The sequence below is a fragment of the Brassica napus genome, chromosome A2 (assembly GCF_020379485.1).
Source record: "Brassica napus cultivar Da-Ae chromosome A2, Da-Ae, whole genome shotgun sequence".
Classification (NCBI taxonomy): domain Eukaryota; kingdom Viridiplantae; phylum Streptophyta; class Magnoliopsida; order Brassicales; family Brassicaceae; genus Brassica; species Brassica napus.
The window spans coordinates 25,931,281-25,948,701 of record NC_063435.1 but is presented as its reverse complement, the minus strand read 5'-3'; the positions used below and the strand labels follow the sequence as shown (position 1 = coordinate 25,948,701).

Below are 17,421 nucleotides of genomic sequence, written 5' to 3'. Positions count from 1 at the left end.
TTTACAAAGTACTACTATTCATAGTTCATATATCATTTAAGTCCATCATTTCTTAAATATTTTGAAATAACTAATGCTAATTAATAATAAACTTTTGGCTGAAAAAAAATCAAATTTGTCTTATTATCGCTTAAATATTTTATTAATATTGTCTAAGAAGCTTTCAATTGATATCATAGTTTAATTTTTATTAGTTTTTTTTGTTAATTTTAGAGTTTTTTGTATTTAAGATTTTTTTCCATATTAAGCTTATATTTCTTTCACATAATATATATATGTCATAAAAATTACCATCAAATCAGTTTTTAAATAATTTAATTTAAAATAAAATTATATTTTAATTTGTTGTATTCTAACAATTTGATTGATTTAATTAATTTGTTTTGGTAGATAACTTAAAAAGTTTTCATATGAATCGGGGAAAGCAAGCTTATGTTGTTATATTATATTTATTTGTATATATGAAATCTATATATAATGCTAGTGTAATAAAGAAAGAACATTATTTTTTTGTAACTTCAAAAAGATACATTATTACAATTTGAATTTAATCAAAATTGAATAAAATGGTAATTAAATAAATCTAATTGTTTTTTTTATCTTATTTAGTTGGATTCTCATGAAAAGAAATCGATAGGTTAAACAAATGTTTCAAAATTTGTTGTGTTATTGTTTTGTTTATAAATTACAAAATTTATTGAATTGATATATTTAATTATTGCACCCTTAAATAATATTTTATTAAGACATTAGAGAACTATGTTTTGAGTTGTTTTGTCAAAATTGTACAAAAATCTATGCTTTTCATATTTGTCACGAAAATTTATATGTTAAACTTACTTTTACAAAATTCTTAACTTTGTCACGAAAACAAAAATCTATTTCTTTGTGGTATATGTCAATGTTCTCACACTTTCAAAGAATATATTAGCTTAGTCACTTACTTATTTTTTTTTTACAAAACAATGTATTGGAGTCTTGAAAGTTGAATCCATATTATTGTAAATGTACATAAGAGTGTGATTACATATTTAGTGATTCTTGTATATGTGTCCAAGAAAGTCTCAATGGCTTAGTGGTATCTCTCATATATTCATGTCATTCTAACCCGGGTTCGATCATTTCCTTTGCATTGGTTTTTCATTTTTTACGAAAAAATAAATGAGATGACGTGGCAACTTCGGACTCTCTGATTGGACGATTTTTTGTGCCTACGTGGACACTCTAAGAGGAGCTTATATCCTCCTTTTAGTATAGTACGAAAATTTATATGTTAAACTTACTTTTACAAAATTCTTAACTTTGTCACGAAAACAAAAATCTATTTCTTTGTGGTATATGTCAATGTTCTCACACTTTCAAAGAATATATTAGCTTAGTCACTTACTTATTTTTTTTTTACAAAACAATGTATTGGAGTCTTGAAAGTTGAATCCATATTATTGTAAATGTACATAAGAGTGTGATTACATATTTAGTGATTCTTGTATATGTGTCCAAGAAAGTCTCAATGGCTTAGTGGTATCTCTCATATATTCATGTCATTCTAACCCGGGTTTGATCATTTCCTTTGCATTGGTTTTTCATTTTTTACGAAAAAATAAATGAGATGACGTGGCAACTTCGGACTCTCTGATTGGACGATTTTTTGTGCGTACGTGGACACTCTAAGAGGAGCTTATATCCTCCTTTTAGTATAGTATAGATATTTGACAAAAAAAATCAAAAAATAATTATTAATAATAAAGAAAAATAAATCTACAACAACACTGATATATGTAATCTTACAATAGACATAATAACATTTAGCATGCAAATACAATTAGCCCTATAGAATTGAGATAGCTTCATAATAGTCACTCACATTAACACACTTGTAAGGTATGAACCGGGTCAAAATCACGATATTTCTACGTGAATCCCTTACATAAGAATCAAAACAGAAAAGAAAGTGATGAGAAGTACGATGAATGGCGAGGTTGCAAGTTTTGGAGTTGCGTTAGGGAGCCATGGATAAGAATCTGGAGGTGGCATAACGCAGTTATCTCCGTTGAAGTAAATACGTCTTGGAAACGCCCACCCTTTATCGAGTGTGAACTTTGACGGGCTCTTTCGGAAGAGAATTTCTGACTGTACATTTCCTAGTGGACCGGCTTGGCTCAACATATCGTTGTAGAACTTGATTCCCCATAGAATGGCCGTGTCATCTGCAATGAACGATCCAAATACATGAAATTGATTACCTACAAAAACCCTCCATATCACAATCTAATCACCCTTAGTTTTGTTTATAGGCATCATAAGGGTATCCGAGCCTACGATCAAAACTAGTATACTATAGGGAACAAAAGGGTATCCGAGCTAATATATCGCCTGATCATTTAGTACCCAAAAAGTCAAAATGAATGTGATTACTTATTTTGGCTGGAATTTATTGATACGGTTTCACGCAAATAGTTATAACCAGGCTTTAAATCATAGTTTCAATTTAGACAGACTGGCTAATAGGTGGGACAAATGGTGCGACCAACCGGGGCCAGACCATGTTTCTGTATTAAGTTGTCTCGATTTTTTTTTATATATACATATTTTATACAAAAATAAAATTTTAAAAATAATGATATAAGAAAAAAGCTAAAAAATATTTTTATATGTATATAGTTTAGTTTTCACCAAAAATTTATAAAAATATTATTCATGTAATTTGAAAAATAAATAAGTTATTTAACTTAAAAAAGATATAAAATTTCAAAGTCTAATTTTTTATCCTAGAATCCATAAAAATGTTGAACCGGCCTTTAGTACCTAACCCCATGCCTACCAAGAGTTATGCATACTAACAAGAGAAAAAAATGTGAATAAAGGAATAAAAAGCAGCTTGGGCTTACTTATGCCAGCGTAAGGACTAAGGGGTTTGTAGTTAAAGCTGAAAAGCTTAGTGACATTGTCGAAGTTGGGATGCTGTGCAACCATATTCCACAGCGAGTAATTCATATTGTAATTAAAGTTTGTGATTGCAACCTTCACTCGCCAGTACTCTTTGTAGTTAGTTTTTACATGCCAATGAACTCGGATGGGACACATATGCTGCGTACATTGCAATAGCGGTTGATGGTTGTTCTTCCCTGAAGCTTGTATTACCGAAGCTATTTTCTGGCTGTTACAATAAATGATTTAAGAAAACAAACAAACCCAAGATTAAGTTCCTTAAGCGAACATGAACTTACTTGACACATGTACCAGTTTGAGAATTATTTTGACAACCACACGAACAAGTTGGGCATGGTACGATAGTTTCATTGTAGAAGGATGAGAGTGAGACACAACAAGTGGGAGATTTCTTGGCTAGAAACTGCGAATATGTGCACGTCATGTTCCATGTCACTAAATATAACAACAATAAAATGTTAAATTAGAAGCAAGAAAATAAAACATAACTTGGAAAGAAACTTTAAAACCTCTAAACTTACACATAGCCTGAGTCTTTCTTCGTTTATCATCAGAAAAGAATTTGGTCGGCGCAACGGTTTTCGCGGGGCCACAAGTATAACCAGGTCCTGGTGCCTTCAAAGTGATGTTCCTAGGTGCTCTAACCGTTGTATTAGTTGTTCCAGATTGGCCAACACTAATCTGAAAAGCAGAAACAGCGGTTGCGGAGTCTTGTGCCCACGCACTAACCACACCGCCTCTACAACAGTTTGATATCTGGTGGTTGTATGGAGTTCCTGGTAACAAGTCAACGACAGTTGGAGTTTTCTTGCAGCAATGAGGAGGGTCACCTTTGAACTTAGAACAATCTCCTTGTTCTGTTGCTTGTGCACCAACCATATTCCATATCACTTCCTTCTTTAACCAAGTCCATCCCAATTGCCAACCCGGGGACTCAATGTGACGGTATTGTTGATAATTGAAGATTGTTACACGAGCCTGACGAGGAAAAAAATGTCATGAATCAGTTTGTGTGGTAAACATAAACTCCTTTGAAGAAACATTTGACAAGATTTTGGTTATATAACAAGTGGCATTTAAAAAACTGTGATTTGAGGAGTAAAATGTTAAAGATTTCTTACCACATAGCCATCAGGAGTCCAGCTCAGGATATCCCATTTTATGGTAATGTTTCCAGTTGGATCAAGTGCATCATAAGCTTCTGTGTAAGAGATAATATCAAATTGGTGAGCTCATAAGCCAAAACCAGAAATAAACCAAAAAAATCGTTTCTAACAATTGGTTAATGATTTTACCAAAAAAAAAAACTGGTTAGTGAAATAATATATCATATCAAAGCTTATGCATTCAACAAGTTGATCACCACCACCATCATCTTGGCATTGAGATGGATGTTTCAAATGTAAATTCCTATCAGTGTTTCTTTACTTTTCACCTTTTCTAATCGATTTCAATGGATTTCTTAGAACCAACAGTAATTATTACAGAATGCAAAGGAGCCAAAACTTTATAAAACAAAAAGAAAAAAAACTTTTATCAGAGAATTGAGCAGACCTGTTGTGGTGAAGCTGGTCCAAGAAAGGAGAAATAGAAACAAAACTGAGAACTTAGAGAGGAGAATTTTCATTTTTGTGATTTCTGGTCTTTGATCAACCGTTTCTTGATCTCAGAAGAAAACTTCTCGAAGATGTAAAAGGGAGAATGAAAGAGAGACAGAGCTGGCTTTAGTTAACTTTAAGACTTGGGAGCACTAAAAAACAAAACTTCCTAGTTTTAATCGGTCTTTTACTTGCTTAAACTTTCCATATATTAATAGATAATAATTATAAACCTTGACCAAAAAGCTTAATAATTTAAAAACTTTCACAAGAGTTGCATTACTACTATTGTAAATACTTTGAAGAAGCATTCACTATTTTATATACATCACGCCTATCTTGGGTACTGGCGTGTTGTTGCTAAAGATGTATTTCTTATATGAGATTAAGCTAGAGTAGGAAAATGAAATTAGGTTAAGAGTAGGCCATAGGTACACGCCTAAATCATTGATGATGTATGATACATCAGTCATAAGAAAAAATCTACTTGTTGCAACATTACATTCCGTTAGAATTTCCATTAGTGATCTGCAAAAGAAATAAATATTATCATGTGCGAAGGTTTGTTTTCTCCGATGGTACTAATTTTTTTTGTTATAAGTGTTCAGAAAGTGAGAAAAAGATATACAAATGCTAAGTAATTTTTTAAACTTGTTAAACAAAGCCTAAATCCCAAACTATAATGATTTTTTGTCAACTTAATAAATTTGTTAAACAAAGCGTAAATCTTCAGCCAGCCAAATAAATCGAATAATATTAAGCGAAAAAATTAACTATTCAACTGAAATATATTTTATTCAGTCTCTTTATCCTATAGCTAGGCTATTTGCAAAGTACAGTTGTTTCAAGAAAGCGACCGCATATTTGTCTATTCGTTTGGTTGGGTCCATCAGAATCTAAAACCTCAATATCTATCATTCGTCTGTCACGGAGAAAAGCATCACCGCCAATCGTTATTGCTGCCTCGTCAACAAGCCGCGTTACTTTTTCGTCAGGTTGTGTTCTTTTTCTGCTTTCTGATAATATTTTTTTACTATATCGACCGTTACTATCAGTTACAAAACCTTGAAAATTATTCAAGTAATCATATGGGCTTCGGTTTTAAAATTGAACCAAGCCCAGGTAACTGATTTTTTGTCGCCTCGCCCCACAAAACCCACAACAAAAATGTAAATTAGTAACAAGTAACAACCTCCCTACATGTAAGCTGAGGTTATCATTTTCTCGTTTTTGTGGTACAGGTTCTGCGACCAGAGACTGAATTAGCGATTAGTTTTACCTCAAAAACTTAACCGATGATCTTGCATCCGATGCCATCATCAGCTATCCTCTCTTAATTTTTTTGATTGAGAAAACCTTTGTAAGCTAAAGTCCTTTATGAAATAAGAAAACAATTTCAACATTGTTATCTTCTTTAATTTTAATTTTTCTTTTTTGAAACTATCTTCTTCTAGTTATTTTTTTTTGTTGATCTAGGATATCCAGCGGTCGAGACCTAACAACTAATCTTCATGTTCATCGATGCCGGCTCCAGACAGATCTAGTTGCTCGCAGGAGAAATTAGATACTCTTGTCGCCTAACCACAAGAATTAGTAATATGAATGTGAGGTTTCGAGCCCGAATCCCTTAGGGACTCTCCGAGCCACCTTCGTCACCCACCAAATCAGCGTGGTTTCTTCTAGTTCTTTTAGCTTATGTTTTCAATATTGATATGATCAAATTAACCTTTAAACTACTTTATCAAATAATTGGTTCATCGTAATGTTTAAGGATCGAATCCGTATGAATTGGAGGTCAGACAATAAACTTATAGTTTTAAATTAAGCTAAGCAATAAAGTAGAAAGCAATAAAACAAAGCAGTAAATAATAGATTGTAAAATAGATAGATAAGCATTAGATCTAAGAATATAAAACATGTAATCATAACTCGGATGAACAGTTTCCAAGGCTTTTATTAAGATAAGTCCTAGAACTCGAATTCATAAGTTATCTAGCTCTCGCATGCAATTACTATCAGATGCCTGAAATATCAGATGCCAACTCTCGTTGTGGATCCAATTATTCTAGAGAAGCGTTAATGTTCTAATTAGGCATGGACATATTTCCCGGATCCGAAGATCCGAACCGGTAATTACCCAAAAAATCGGGTTTTGGATTGGATTCGGTTATCAAAAATTACCCGGTCGGATAAGGTTTATAATTTGGTCGGGTACCGGGTCGGTTTCGGGTTATACCCGGGATCCGTACGGATGTCGACTTAACCCGAGTTAGCCTAACGGTTAGTAAGTAGTAATCTAGTTACCCTACACTAGTTAATGCGCCCACGCGCCCACGCCTTAGACAAGTTCTATTTCCAAAATCCAATCTTCTCTTGATACTCGTAATCGCTGTTTCTTCTTCACGACATAGACGACCTTTGCGATTTCAGATGGTCTTAAGCTGCTTACTAAAAGAGCAGACTTGTTGGGGAGATGATTATCGGAAACAAATCTCAAATTCAGTCTCTCCCTCTTGCTTCTGAGTCATCGAGAAACATATCTCAAGTAAGAATTCTTTTTTGCATGTCGGTTTTGATCTCAAGTAAGGATTGTCTGATTGTGTTTCTGTTTAGTTCTTATGATCAATTTAGTTTTTGCATCTCGTTTTTTGATCATTAATTGTAGGATTGTCAGATTCTGTTTCTGTTTAGTTCTTGTGATCAATTTAGTTTTTGCATCTCGTTCTTTGATCACTGATTGTCAGATTGTGTTTCTTTAGTCTTTATCACTTGAAATCGATTTGTTGTGTAAAGATGGGATTGAAATCAATTTATCTTCTCTTATTGATGTTCTTTATTTTGTTCAACATCTTATTGGTGTTCTTTTATTTGTAGATGGATTCTTCACCATTGCCAGATAACAATGACTCTGAGACAGAGAATGGAGTTCAAGCAACCCAAGAGGAGATAACACGGCATGATAAGAAAGGCAAAAGGAAGGTTCGTTCAGGAGGTAGTTCTCAGCCAACTACAAAAAAGCAGCCAAGCACAAGATCTGATGTCTGGGAATACTACACAAGAACAGAGGACGACCGTGACAAGTGCAGATGCAACCATTGTCAGCGTATCTTCGGCTGTGCGTCTTCGCAAGGAACTTCTAACCTTAGGAAGCATCTACTTTCATGCAAGTCTCACTTGGCGTGGAAACAGAGCCAAGGTCCTGGTTCAACCGTGATTACTAATGACGGAGGTCTGACGAATGCTAGAGTTTCTGAGGCTGTGTTCAGAGAGGCGACTAATGAGCTAGTGGTGTTGGGTGAATTGCCACTCTCTTTCACTGAGAGTGTTGCTTGGAGGCACTTCTGCGATCGTGCTGGTCTCTACAAACCTCATTCAAGAAGGACTGCAACTAGGGACATTGTGCAGATGTATGTGAGAAAGAAGGAGGCTCTGAAGAATTGGTTTAAGGTCAGTAAGCAGAGGGTTTCACTTACCACAGACATATGGACAGCACATGCTACAAGAGCAAGCTACATGGTGGTTACGGCTCACTTTGTTGATGATACTTGGCAGCTAAGGAAGCTTATCATCGGCTATACAATGATTACTTCAACGAAGTTGAGAATGGGAACAAAAGGATAGGACCTCCTGCGACTGTTGATTGGAATGTAGTGGAGAGGTTGGTGAAGTTACTTATCATCTTCTACAACTCTACACTAGTTGTCTCAGCTTCGACAACAGTCTCCTCTCATAAGTGTTATGGTGAGATCGTCATTATAGAGACGAATCTGACACGGCTAAGTTAAAGTTTGGATAAGGAGTTGAAAGGCAAGGCTGATTGCATGAAGGCAAAGTTTGAGAAGTATTGGGGAGGCATAATGTCAACAAGATGGTTATTGTCGCTTCTGTCTTTGATCCGACTAAGAAAATGCAGTTTGCGAAGCTGTGTTTTGAGAAGCTTCACGGCAAAGAAACACCAGAGGCTAAGGCGATGTATCAGTCAGTTCACATTGTGTTGACTGATATGTTCAAGGAGTACAGTCTTCGCTTGAGGAGAGATTCAACTGGTGGACAATCATCTCAGTCTACTCAAGCTTTGTCATCAAATGGGCAAGATCAAGATCAGGATCAAGGGTTAGGTGAAAACGTGGAAGAAGCAATGGATTTGGTCGATGATCTCTGTTATGAAAGGATGGACTTTGCGTATACTGAATTGGTTGCTGAAATAGGAGTTGAAGAAGCAAGGGATGAGCTAGAGCTGTATTTGAAAGAGAAAGTAGAGAATCCTAAAAAATTTCTTGGAACCGAGTATGATGTGTTGTCTTGGTGGAAGCTTAACTGTCAGAAGTATCCGATCTTAGCAGAGATGGTCAAAGATGTACTTGCAATGCAAGTCTCCTCTGTTGCATCTGAGAGTGCTTTCAGCACCAGTGGTCGGCTTATTGATCCATTTAGGAGTTGCTTAACACACTACATGATTGAAGTCTTGATGTGCACAGAGCAATGGATGAAGGCTGATATCAATCTATGTGAGAAACGTGTTACCAATGCTCAAATGCTACCTGAGGTTGAGCTACATGACAAGCTAGAGAAAGGTACATTCTCTTCTTTTTTAATTCTTACATTGCTTTATGTTCTCATGTTACATATTCTAAGTTGTAACACAATCTTGTAATATATGTAGAGTTTGATACTCTAAACTTGACCTAGAAGAATGTATGGAACTCGGGGAAGATGGAGATGAAGGGGAAGAAGAAGGTGGTCCGAAGAGTGAAGTTGTGTTGTTGCTTGCTTGCTTTGTTGCTCTGTTTTCTTTTAAGAACTTATGTTGGCTTTGCTTTTCTCGGTTGCTATCTTTTTTTCAAAACGGATGATATGCTTGTTTTCATTTTGGAGATTCAACTTTGGTTTGGTAACTTTGGTGATTCAAAATGGTATTTTTAGGCTTTTATTTGTTCATTGCATCAGTTTTGGATGCTTCAATTAAGTCTTCAATAGTTTGATAATGGTTGGAGTAGAGTTCTCATGAAATCATTAGTAATAGTTTGGATATTTTTGGTTCTTTTGGATTATGTTCGGTTCTAGCGGGTTTAATGGTTTGGTATATACTAAGAACTGAACCGAATCCGTTAATATTTTGGTTACTTCGGATATAACCGGATCCGACAAGTACCGAACCGTAACCGAACCAAAATTTTAAATTATCCGTACGGTACCATTTTTTCTAGTTCCGAAATATCCGAAATCTGAAAGACCAGATCCGGATCCGAACCGGTTATCCGAATGCCCAGGTCTACCTGGGTTGACCAAAACTAATTATCAATGGTCCATAAAGAATATCTACTTAAATGGATATTGGTCGACGCATATTGGTAATTGGATGGCCATGATTTAACTAGAAACTTTCATTAGTCTGTTACTCTGTTATATGTACTGACAACATTCATCGTGGTTGCATCATATTTCTTGCAGCATATTTTTATGAAGAATCTTGTTAATATATAGATGTGGCAACGAATTATAGACAACGTAATTAATGAAAAAGTTTCAGACATGATCACCAAGATATATATTTTTGTGTATGCACATACCTCTTATGTAATTCTAAAAGGTATTTTTCTTCTTAAAAACTTTGATTATATAAAAAATTGTTTTCAAAAATTTATATGCAGTTTCTATCAATCAATGTTAATAAAATGTAAAGTGCAAAAATACTACTTGGACAAATTTGAATTTATTAAATTATTATTGGTTCATAGTTATGAGAAAGTGTTTAGTATATATGTCAACCTTATGTATTTATAACTTAATATTGATTGTCTTATTTATATGATTTTTGTAACATCGTTGTTTTATTAACTAAAGGTGCATTAAATTTTCAGTGATTAGAGGATCACCAACAATTGATTACAATTAGCGACAGCTATGAATGAGTGGCATATCCGATGAAAATGCTGTGCTATGCCTACTGCTAGCAACACAAAACATGAAAGAGAATATTATGTGCATAGAAAAGAATATTATGTGCATAGAATATTTTTTAGTACAGCTACAACCCGGGTAATATAAATACTTTAAACATACATATTCCCTTCAAGTATACACATGCATGTCAAAAGATTGATTTTTTTTAAAGATTGATTTATTATTAGTATTGTCTCGTTTTTTTTTTGTTTAATAGTATTGTCTCATTGCTATTTCTGGTAAATACGTTTTCAGTATTTTCAAAAATATTTCACGCAAAGATAACTTATTAGTTTTCTGAAACCTAAATGATACACAACTTGAGTATCAACGCATGCAAACTCAATATAAACTGACTACTCTGAAAGCAAATTAAAAACGATCGGTAATGAATATCAAGCATGTTACTGATCTGAAAAAAAAAAATCTACTTTGAAACACAGATATTTTGTAGTGAAAAGATATTCACCTTACTGCAGCGTTCCAAGCCACCAAAAAATGGTCGTGCCATAATGAAAATATCACGTAGCTTAAGCTGCCTTCTGTTTGACAGCCCAAAGAATGAAAAACCTGCTCTCGAAATTACTTCCAGAAATTCAAACTTTGAAAATTTAATTATATTATTAAAATAAAAATCAAAAAGAGTAACCCCAAAGTTGTTTCATTGTTTTATTCAATACAAAAAAAAACTCGGGATATATACAGTGGCGAAGCCACGTTATAGGGTCTGGGTGCAAGTGCACCCGTAATTATATCAAATCGAAACTTTTGCATATAAAAACAGTTAAGTTTAGGTAGCTACTATGGTAAAAGGGCGCATATGCACCCCCACTTTCTTAGGTTCGATGCTTGCCAAATGCATTTTTTATCTTTTACTTGCAATAGTGCACCCAGTACTTAAAAAGTCTAGATTCGCCCCTGGATATATATATATATATATCACCAGAATGATGACAACCATTAATCGTGCTCTGTTTTTTTTTTTCAGATATATAATCCTTACGTTTGATTCAATGGAGTGGGTTCGAGGAGAAACAATTGGATACGGAAGCTTCTCTACAGTCACTCTAGCCACGCCGACTGATAACGACTCCGGCGAGTTCCCACCGTTGATGGCCGTGAAGTCATCAGACTCATACGCTCGCCAACGAGAAATCGGTTTTGGATAAACTCGGAGGCGACTGCGACGAGATCGTACGGTGCTACGGGGAGGATCGGACGGTCGAAAACGGCGATGAGATGTATAACTTGTTCTTGGAATACGCTTCGAGAGGAAGCTTAGGGAGCAATCTCAAGAAACTTAACGGCGAAGGTCTACCGGAAGCTACCGTGTGCCGCTACACAGGATCGGTGCTTCGTGGTCTACGACACATACACGCCAACGGATTCGCACACTGTGATTTAAAACTCAGGAATATTCTGTTGTGCTGTGACGGTGCCGTTAAGATTGCTGATTTCGGACTGGCGAAGAGAACGGAAGAAGTAACGGCGTCATCAGGGGTGCAGATTAGAGGTATGCCGTTGTAAATGGCGCCGGAATCCGTTAACGATAACGAGTACAGATCAGAAGCTGACGTGTGGGCTTTAGGATGCGCCGTTGTTGAGATGTTTATCGGCGAAACGGCGTGGAGTTTTAAGGAAGGATCACACTTCATGTCGTTGTTGATACGCATGGTGTCGGAAAGGAACTTCCGAGGATTCCCGAGAACTTGTCGGGACAAGGAAGAGACTTTTTGTCAAAGTGCTTTGTTAAAGATCCCAAGAAGAGATGGACCGCTGAGATGCTTCTAAACCATCCATTCATAGCCGTCGATCTTGATCCCGATGATTTGGAAGAAACTGATATTCACTTGAAAACAGAGGACGTGTCCACATCGCCGAGATGCCCATTCGAATTTGCCGATTGGGTTTCTGCTTCCTCCGATTCAGAAACGCAGTATCGACCTTTCGATTCGCTGGATGAGAGGATTGCGAGTCTGGCGACTGATTTGATCCCTGATTGGTCTGTCACCAGTAACTGGGTCACACCGTAAGGTGACGACAGTTGTCAAAAAAAACAGCGGACCAAAACAGAGTTGCACTGAAAGGTTAAGAGCATCAACAATGCCAATATTCTGAGCTCGATAACCAAGGTAAGTTTTTAAATTATTTTATTATTTTCATTTTTTTTTAGTTTAAAAAAAAAAGAATCAATCTTGGGTTTTCACGTGGCGATGGGATCTGCGCACAGTAACGAATCTGTGGAAGATTAATCTTTAGCTAAGGATTAATTTGGCACATATTCTTAAATTTAACGGGTCCCGCAGATTATTATAATAACTTTAATGGTAACAATTTGTTAAAAATCAGCATTAGAGGTGGTCTAAAAAGCTTTAAAAAAAAAATTCTTAGTCAGATCCAACAATTCTAATTAATTTATTTGTATAATTGTTTGTCAATAGAAAGAAAAGTTTTTTTTTTCACTAGTAATATTATTAAACAAAGTTTACAACGTGGGACAAGGTCCATCATGCCCATCTAAACTTAAAGCCCGAAGGCTACACAATAATTACATAAGAGGGCCAACATAAGGCCAGACAACACCCCAATAGAGAACTCGGAAACTATCCGACTCGACACCACGTGTATGAAGAGGAGACATGCGTCGATAAAGGAAAACACCAACTCCGTTCACTGACTTGAAGGTCGTCACCGGAAATCAATCGGCAGCCACCGGAAACCAACCGGAACATTATGCACAGATGATTTCAACCAATAACGATGCAAGCAGGAATTAGAGAGAGAACCACCATCGCTTGAAGGAAGAAAAAGATTCAGCCACATGCAATCGATCAGATTCAACAGATACAGAAAACGATAAAAGAAATATAAAAGCCGGATAAACCAGCGAGGAGCCAGCTGTCAACCCCGAAAGAGAAGGTCTGACGCCGGAGACCAAAGCCGAACAAGCGACGCTGGAGGAGCCATCGTTTCCGGAGACAAAGCCCATTCACACGGGAGTCGTAACGCCGACTGAAGTTACGATTGATAACGAACCGTCTCTCTCTCTAAAAGATTTTGAAGAGATAAGAGAGAGAGAGCTCGACTATAGTGTGTGTAGACACCAGTTCTTGTATTCTTGAGCTATAGTATATGAAAATATTAAATTTGTTTTCGTGATCTTAGTCCATGAATGTTAGCACAATTATCGCAGGCTCTTAGTGGGCTTCTAATAGGCATGGGCATTCGGGTCGTCGGGTCGGATTCGGGTCGGGTATTTTCGGGTCTAAGAGTTTAGGACCCAATAGGGTAATTTCAAATTTTTGGTTCCGGGTCGGTTCGGATCGTGCCGGGTCCGGGTCGGGACGGGTCTTAGATAGTTAGACCCATTCGGGTAACTAGAATTTATCGGTTCGGAATCGGTTCGGTTTCGGGTCGGGTTCGGGTCGGGTTCGATTTAAATAAAGATCTAAAGATACAAAAATATATCTGAAAATATTTATATATCTGAAAATATTCGAAATTTTATTCATATTTTGTGTTTTTATGGATACCGTTCTTACTCGAAGGGTATTTTGGTATTCTTGCAGATTTCTCGTCAACATGGCTCTGATACCAATTAAAGTTGCAAGAACATAAAAGATTACAAGAACTAACTCTTTTTAATAGACTTAGAAACTCTCTTAAAACTAAATCAATGTGTTTTTCTTTTTATGCGTTCTTCGAAAGCCTTCAATGTTCCAACAATGTCTTTGAATCCCGTTGAATTTAGATGTAACACTTGTTCTAACGAAGATACGATGTGAATGAACTTTTTTCTTGGAAGTCCCTTCAAAAACTTTTTTACCATCTTCGATTCTTCCATTATCTCTCCTAACGCGGCTGCTCTCGATGCTAAGCCTGAAAGTTTCCTACATAGTCATCCACTGTGTCTGTGTCTGCCATCTTCAATTTGTTGAACTCAGACATCAAAGTCTGTAACCTTGCTTCTCCATGCGATCAGCACCTAGGTTATAGGATTTGATAGCTTCCCAAATCTTCTTTGATGTATCATGTTCACCTATCTTAAGTATTAACTCCCCCGAGACTGATTGAAAGAGTAGAGCAATCGCCATATTGTTCTTCTTTGCATCATCACTCCCTGGGTCAATCGTATCGCAAACTTCGTATAAATTGTGTGCCTTTTTCATCTCAAGACTTTATCACGGGCTTGAGAATTTTTATCGTCTCATGTTTTGATCGAATTATAACTCCTCTTGTAAACGATTTTTGAACCATGGAGCTCTGATACCAATTGTTGGGATTTATTAAATCCATGTCCAACTTTATATTGTTTGTTTAGACGATATTGTCCAATTTGGACCTTAGGCAAGCCCGTATGGTTTTACTTTTGGTTTCCTTCCCAAAAATCCTCGTACTAATTAGAGTTGGACATCGCTTTTATATATTAGACACTCTTTGTCTTATTCTCCAATGTGAGAGTTAGTTTGATATTTCACAACATTGTAGCTTTGCTTCTCGTTTTTCTTGCTGAACATTAGTCTCTTTGGCTCTGTCACAATGTTTATCCCTTCAAGCCTCTCATTCTCACGCTATAGCTTATCTTTGCTTCCCCCATGTTTGTCAACATTCTTTGAATAATCTTGGGACCTCGTGATACAGATCACGAAAACCAATCTAGATAGGCAACATCGTTGTAAAATGACGAAAGGGGATTTGGTTTTCTGCTATCGATTTGTATACTATTGACTCTCCATAAATGATTTCACTTTCTACCTCTATAAAATTGTGCTTTCGTTTCGTTTCTGTTTCACTGATATGGGTTTTGTTTCTTGTTTTTAAATTATTCTGTGAATTCGATGAATTACATAAGTGTCAATTTAAAAAGATGAACATCTTTAAAAATTAGTTTCACTCCAGATGCATATCTAAGTGCATATCTAAGAATCAATTTTTTGTAGAAAATCACCGGCAAACTCTATTCACATGTTAGTGTTCAAATCTAATATATCAATCGATCGCCACATATGGGCCAACACAGCTTGAAACGAAGAGATTTTCAGATCCACATCAGAACCAGCAACCTCGCTGTTGGCTTTCGCTTTGAGCTCAGATATATGTCTACTTGTGAACCGAAATATCATCTTTTGTAGATCCGCCAACGATAAGAAACAACCTCAACAGGTGATGATATAATAAACCAGCCACAGGGAGGCAAAGGAGGAAATGTTTTCAGGTCAAAACCGGTAGAGCAAATCTCAGTCCATATTTAAAAAAAAAAACTCCAAAAGGAAGTTCCGTCAGAAACCAAATGGTTAACGCCATATCCGATGAACACTCCATCTTTCAACTCCGTTACTTGGACCGCAAGCAAAGACTCTGAGACCTCTTCCTAGCTTTCAACTCTGGAAAAAAACTCAGTCTAGTAAGCATTGTCCGGTCTAAGACATCACTCACCGAGACAGTTTTAGCCGCTGCATGCACGAATTTGACACCTGAACCATCGCATTCTACGAAAAATATCACATGTTTATCATTTACCTGAATGCGCCGGGAGTTCGAATCCTCTTGCTGAATCTCGCATCGGATCGATCCTTCCACGACGTGGAGTCTGCCGAAACAGATCTTATCGGACTGAAGCCATTCGCTATGCTTTTATCCCACGGAGACCTCACGTACCACCACGAGAAATGTATGCTCGAATGTCTCCTCTCCTCTTCTTCTTCCTCGATATTGGAGGAAGACGTGTCTGAAGCGCTTTTACCATTTTTTATATTAATTTTTATATAAAATTAATAACAAATTTCAATATATTTTTTTGTTAATTTTTAAAATTGTACAAGAAGAAAAGGAGATGAAGATACATGTATCAATATTTGTTATTTATATTTATTTATGACAAATACATAGTATTATTATAAATATTATTCGAGTTTTAATGTATATAAAAAATCAGTTAGCGCAGTCAATCTCACATTGGCATCCGTAATTTATTCTAAGGCATTTACTTATCAGTGCTTTTTTCTTTGTGAAACATAAGGCTTTACAGCTATCGGGAGTACATCTTGGAGGGTTTGGATTTTTTGATGATGGTACAGGTGTTAAAGTTGTGTGACACCACCTATTTTCTCCTATCCGAGCAATAGCCCTTTCTCCTGTTATTAATAATTAAAACATACCTTTATTTTTCATATTTAAAGTAAAAAAAAAATCATTTCTCGTAAAAAATATGTTTAAGGAGTATTCTGCATTTTTTTTAAACGGAAAGTTTATTCATCTTTTGTTTATCACTGATTATTCTTAGAAAATCATTAAACTCAATAATATAAAATTAAATATGTAACCTATGTAGGTATATAAAATAAATGGCATCAAATAAAATTTATTTTTGAATGATTATAAAATACATTAATAAAGCTGTAAATGTAAACACAAACCAAACAGAAGAATTGCGAGCATAACGAAACCAATAAACTAAGGTTTGAAAGCAACTTTCATTTTTGATAATGAAATAATGGTGTTTTAAAAATTAGAACGACATAGAAGTACATTTATAGATGAATCACAAATTGAAACAAGTCTAATTTAAGCTATACATCTTTTCAAATTCTAATATAAACGGATCTAGTTTGACAAAAACAAAAAATCACAACCACTTATTTTTAATTTATTAAATAAAAATAGCCTTTTTATATTTAATTTAAAGTATTTTTGATATGCATAAACAATAATTCGATTAAGTCACAGATTCAGAATTTATATAATATATATATAGTCTATTATATATGTTTGGAGTCTATTTTAGAGTCATTTCAGGTTCACATACGTTTGAGGAACTTTGTTGATTTCAGAATTATTTGAGTTGCAGAACTGTAAAGACGTGTCCGAAATTTGGCGATGGACGGAGACCTTCCCACGCTGGGATTGAGCTTATATTTTGACACAAGATAGA

At 35.6% G+C, this 17,421-nt stretch overlaps 1 protein-coding gene and 1 pseudogene across 1 annotated transcript; one reads left to right on the top strand and one right to left on the bottom strand.

Annotated features, from left to right (window-relative positions):
• Positions 1 to 1,759: 1,759 nt before the first annotated feature.
• LOC106399754 (COBRA-like protein 2) lies at positions 1,760 to 4,664 on the bottom strand. The gene is made up of 6 exons (XM_013840211.3): positions 4,504 to 4,664; positions 4,071 to 4,150; positions 3,471 to 3,927; positions 3,228 to 3,384; positions 2,889 to 3,157; positions 1,760 to 2,207 (listed from the first exon to the last, which is right to left on the bottom strand). The coding sequence occupies exons 1-6, from the start codon at positions 4,574 to 4,576 to the stop codon at positions 1,924 to 1,926; spliced, it is 1,320 nt and encodes a 439-aa protein (XP_013695665.2). The 5' UTR covers positions 4,577 to 4,664; the 3' UTR covers positions 1,760 to 1,923.
• Positions 4,665 to 11,193: 6,529 nt separating this feature from the next.
• LOC111207251 lies at positions 11,194 to 15,738 on the top strand (annotated as a pseudogene).
• Positions 15,739 to 17,421: the final 1,683 nt, after the last annotated feature.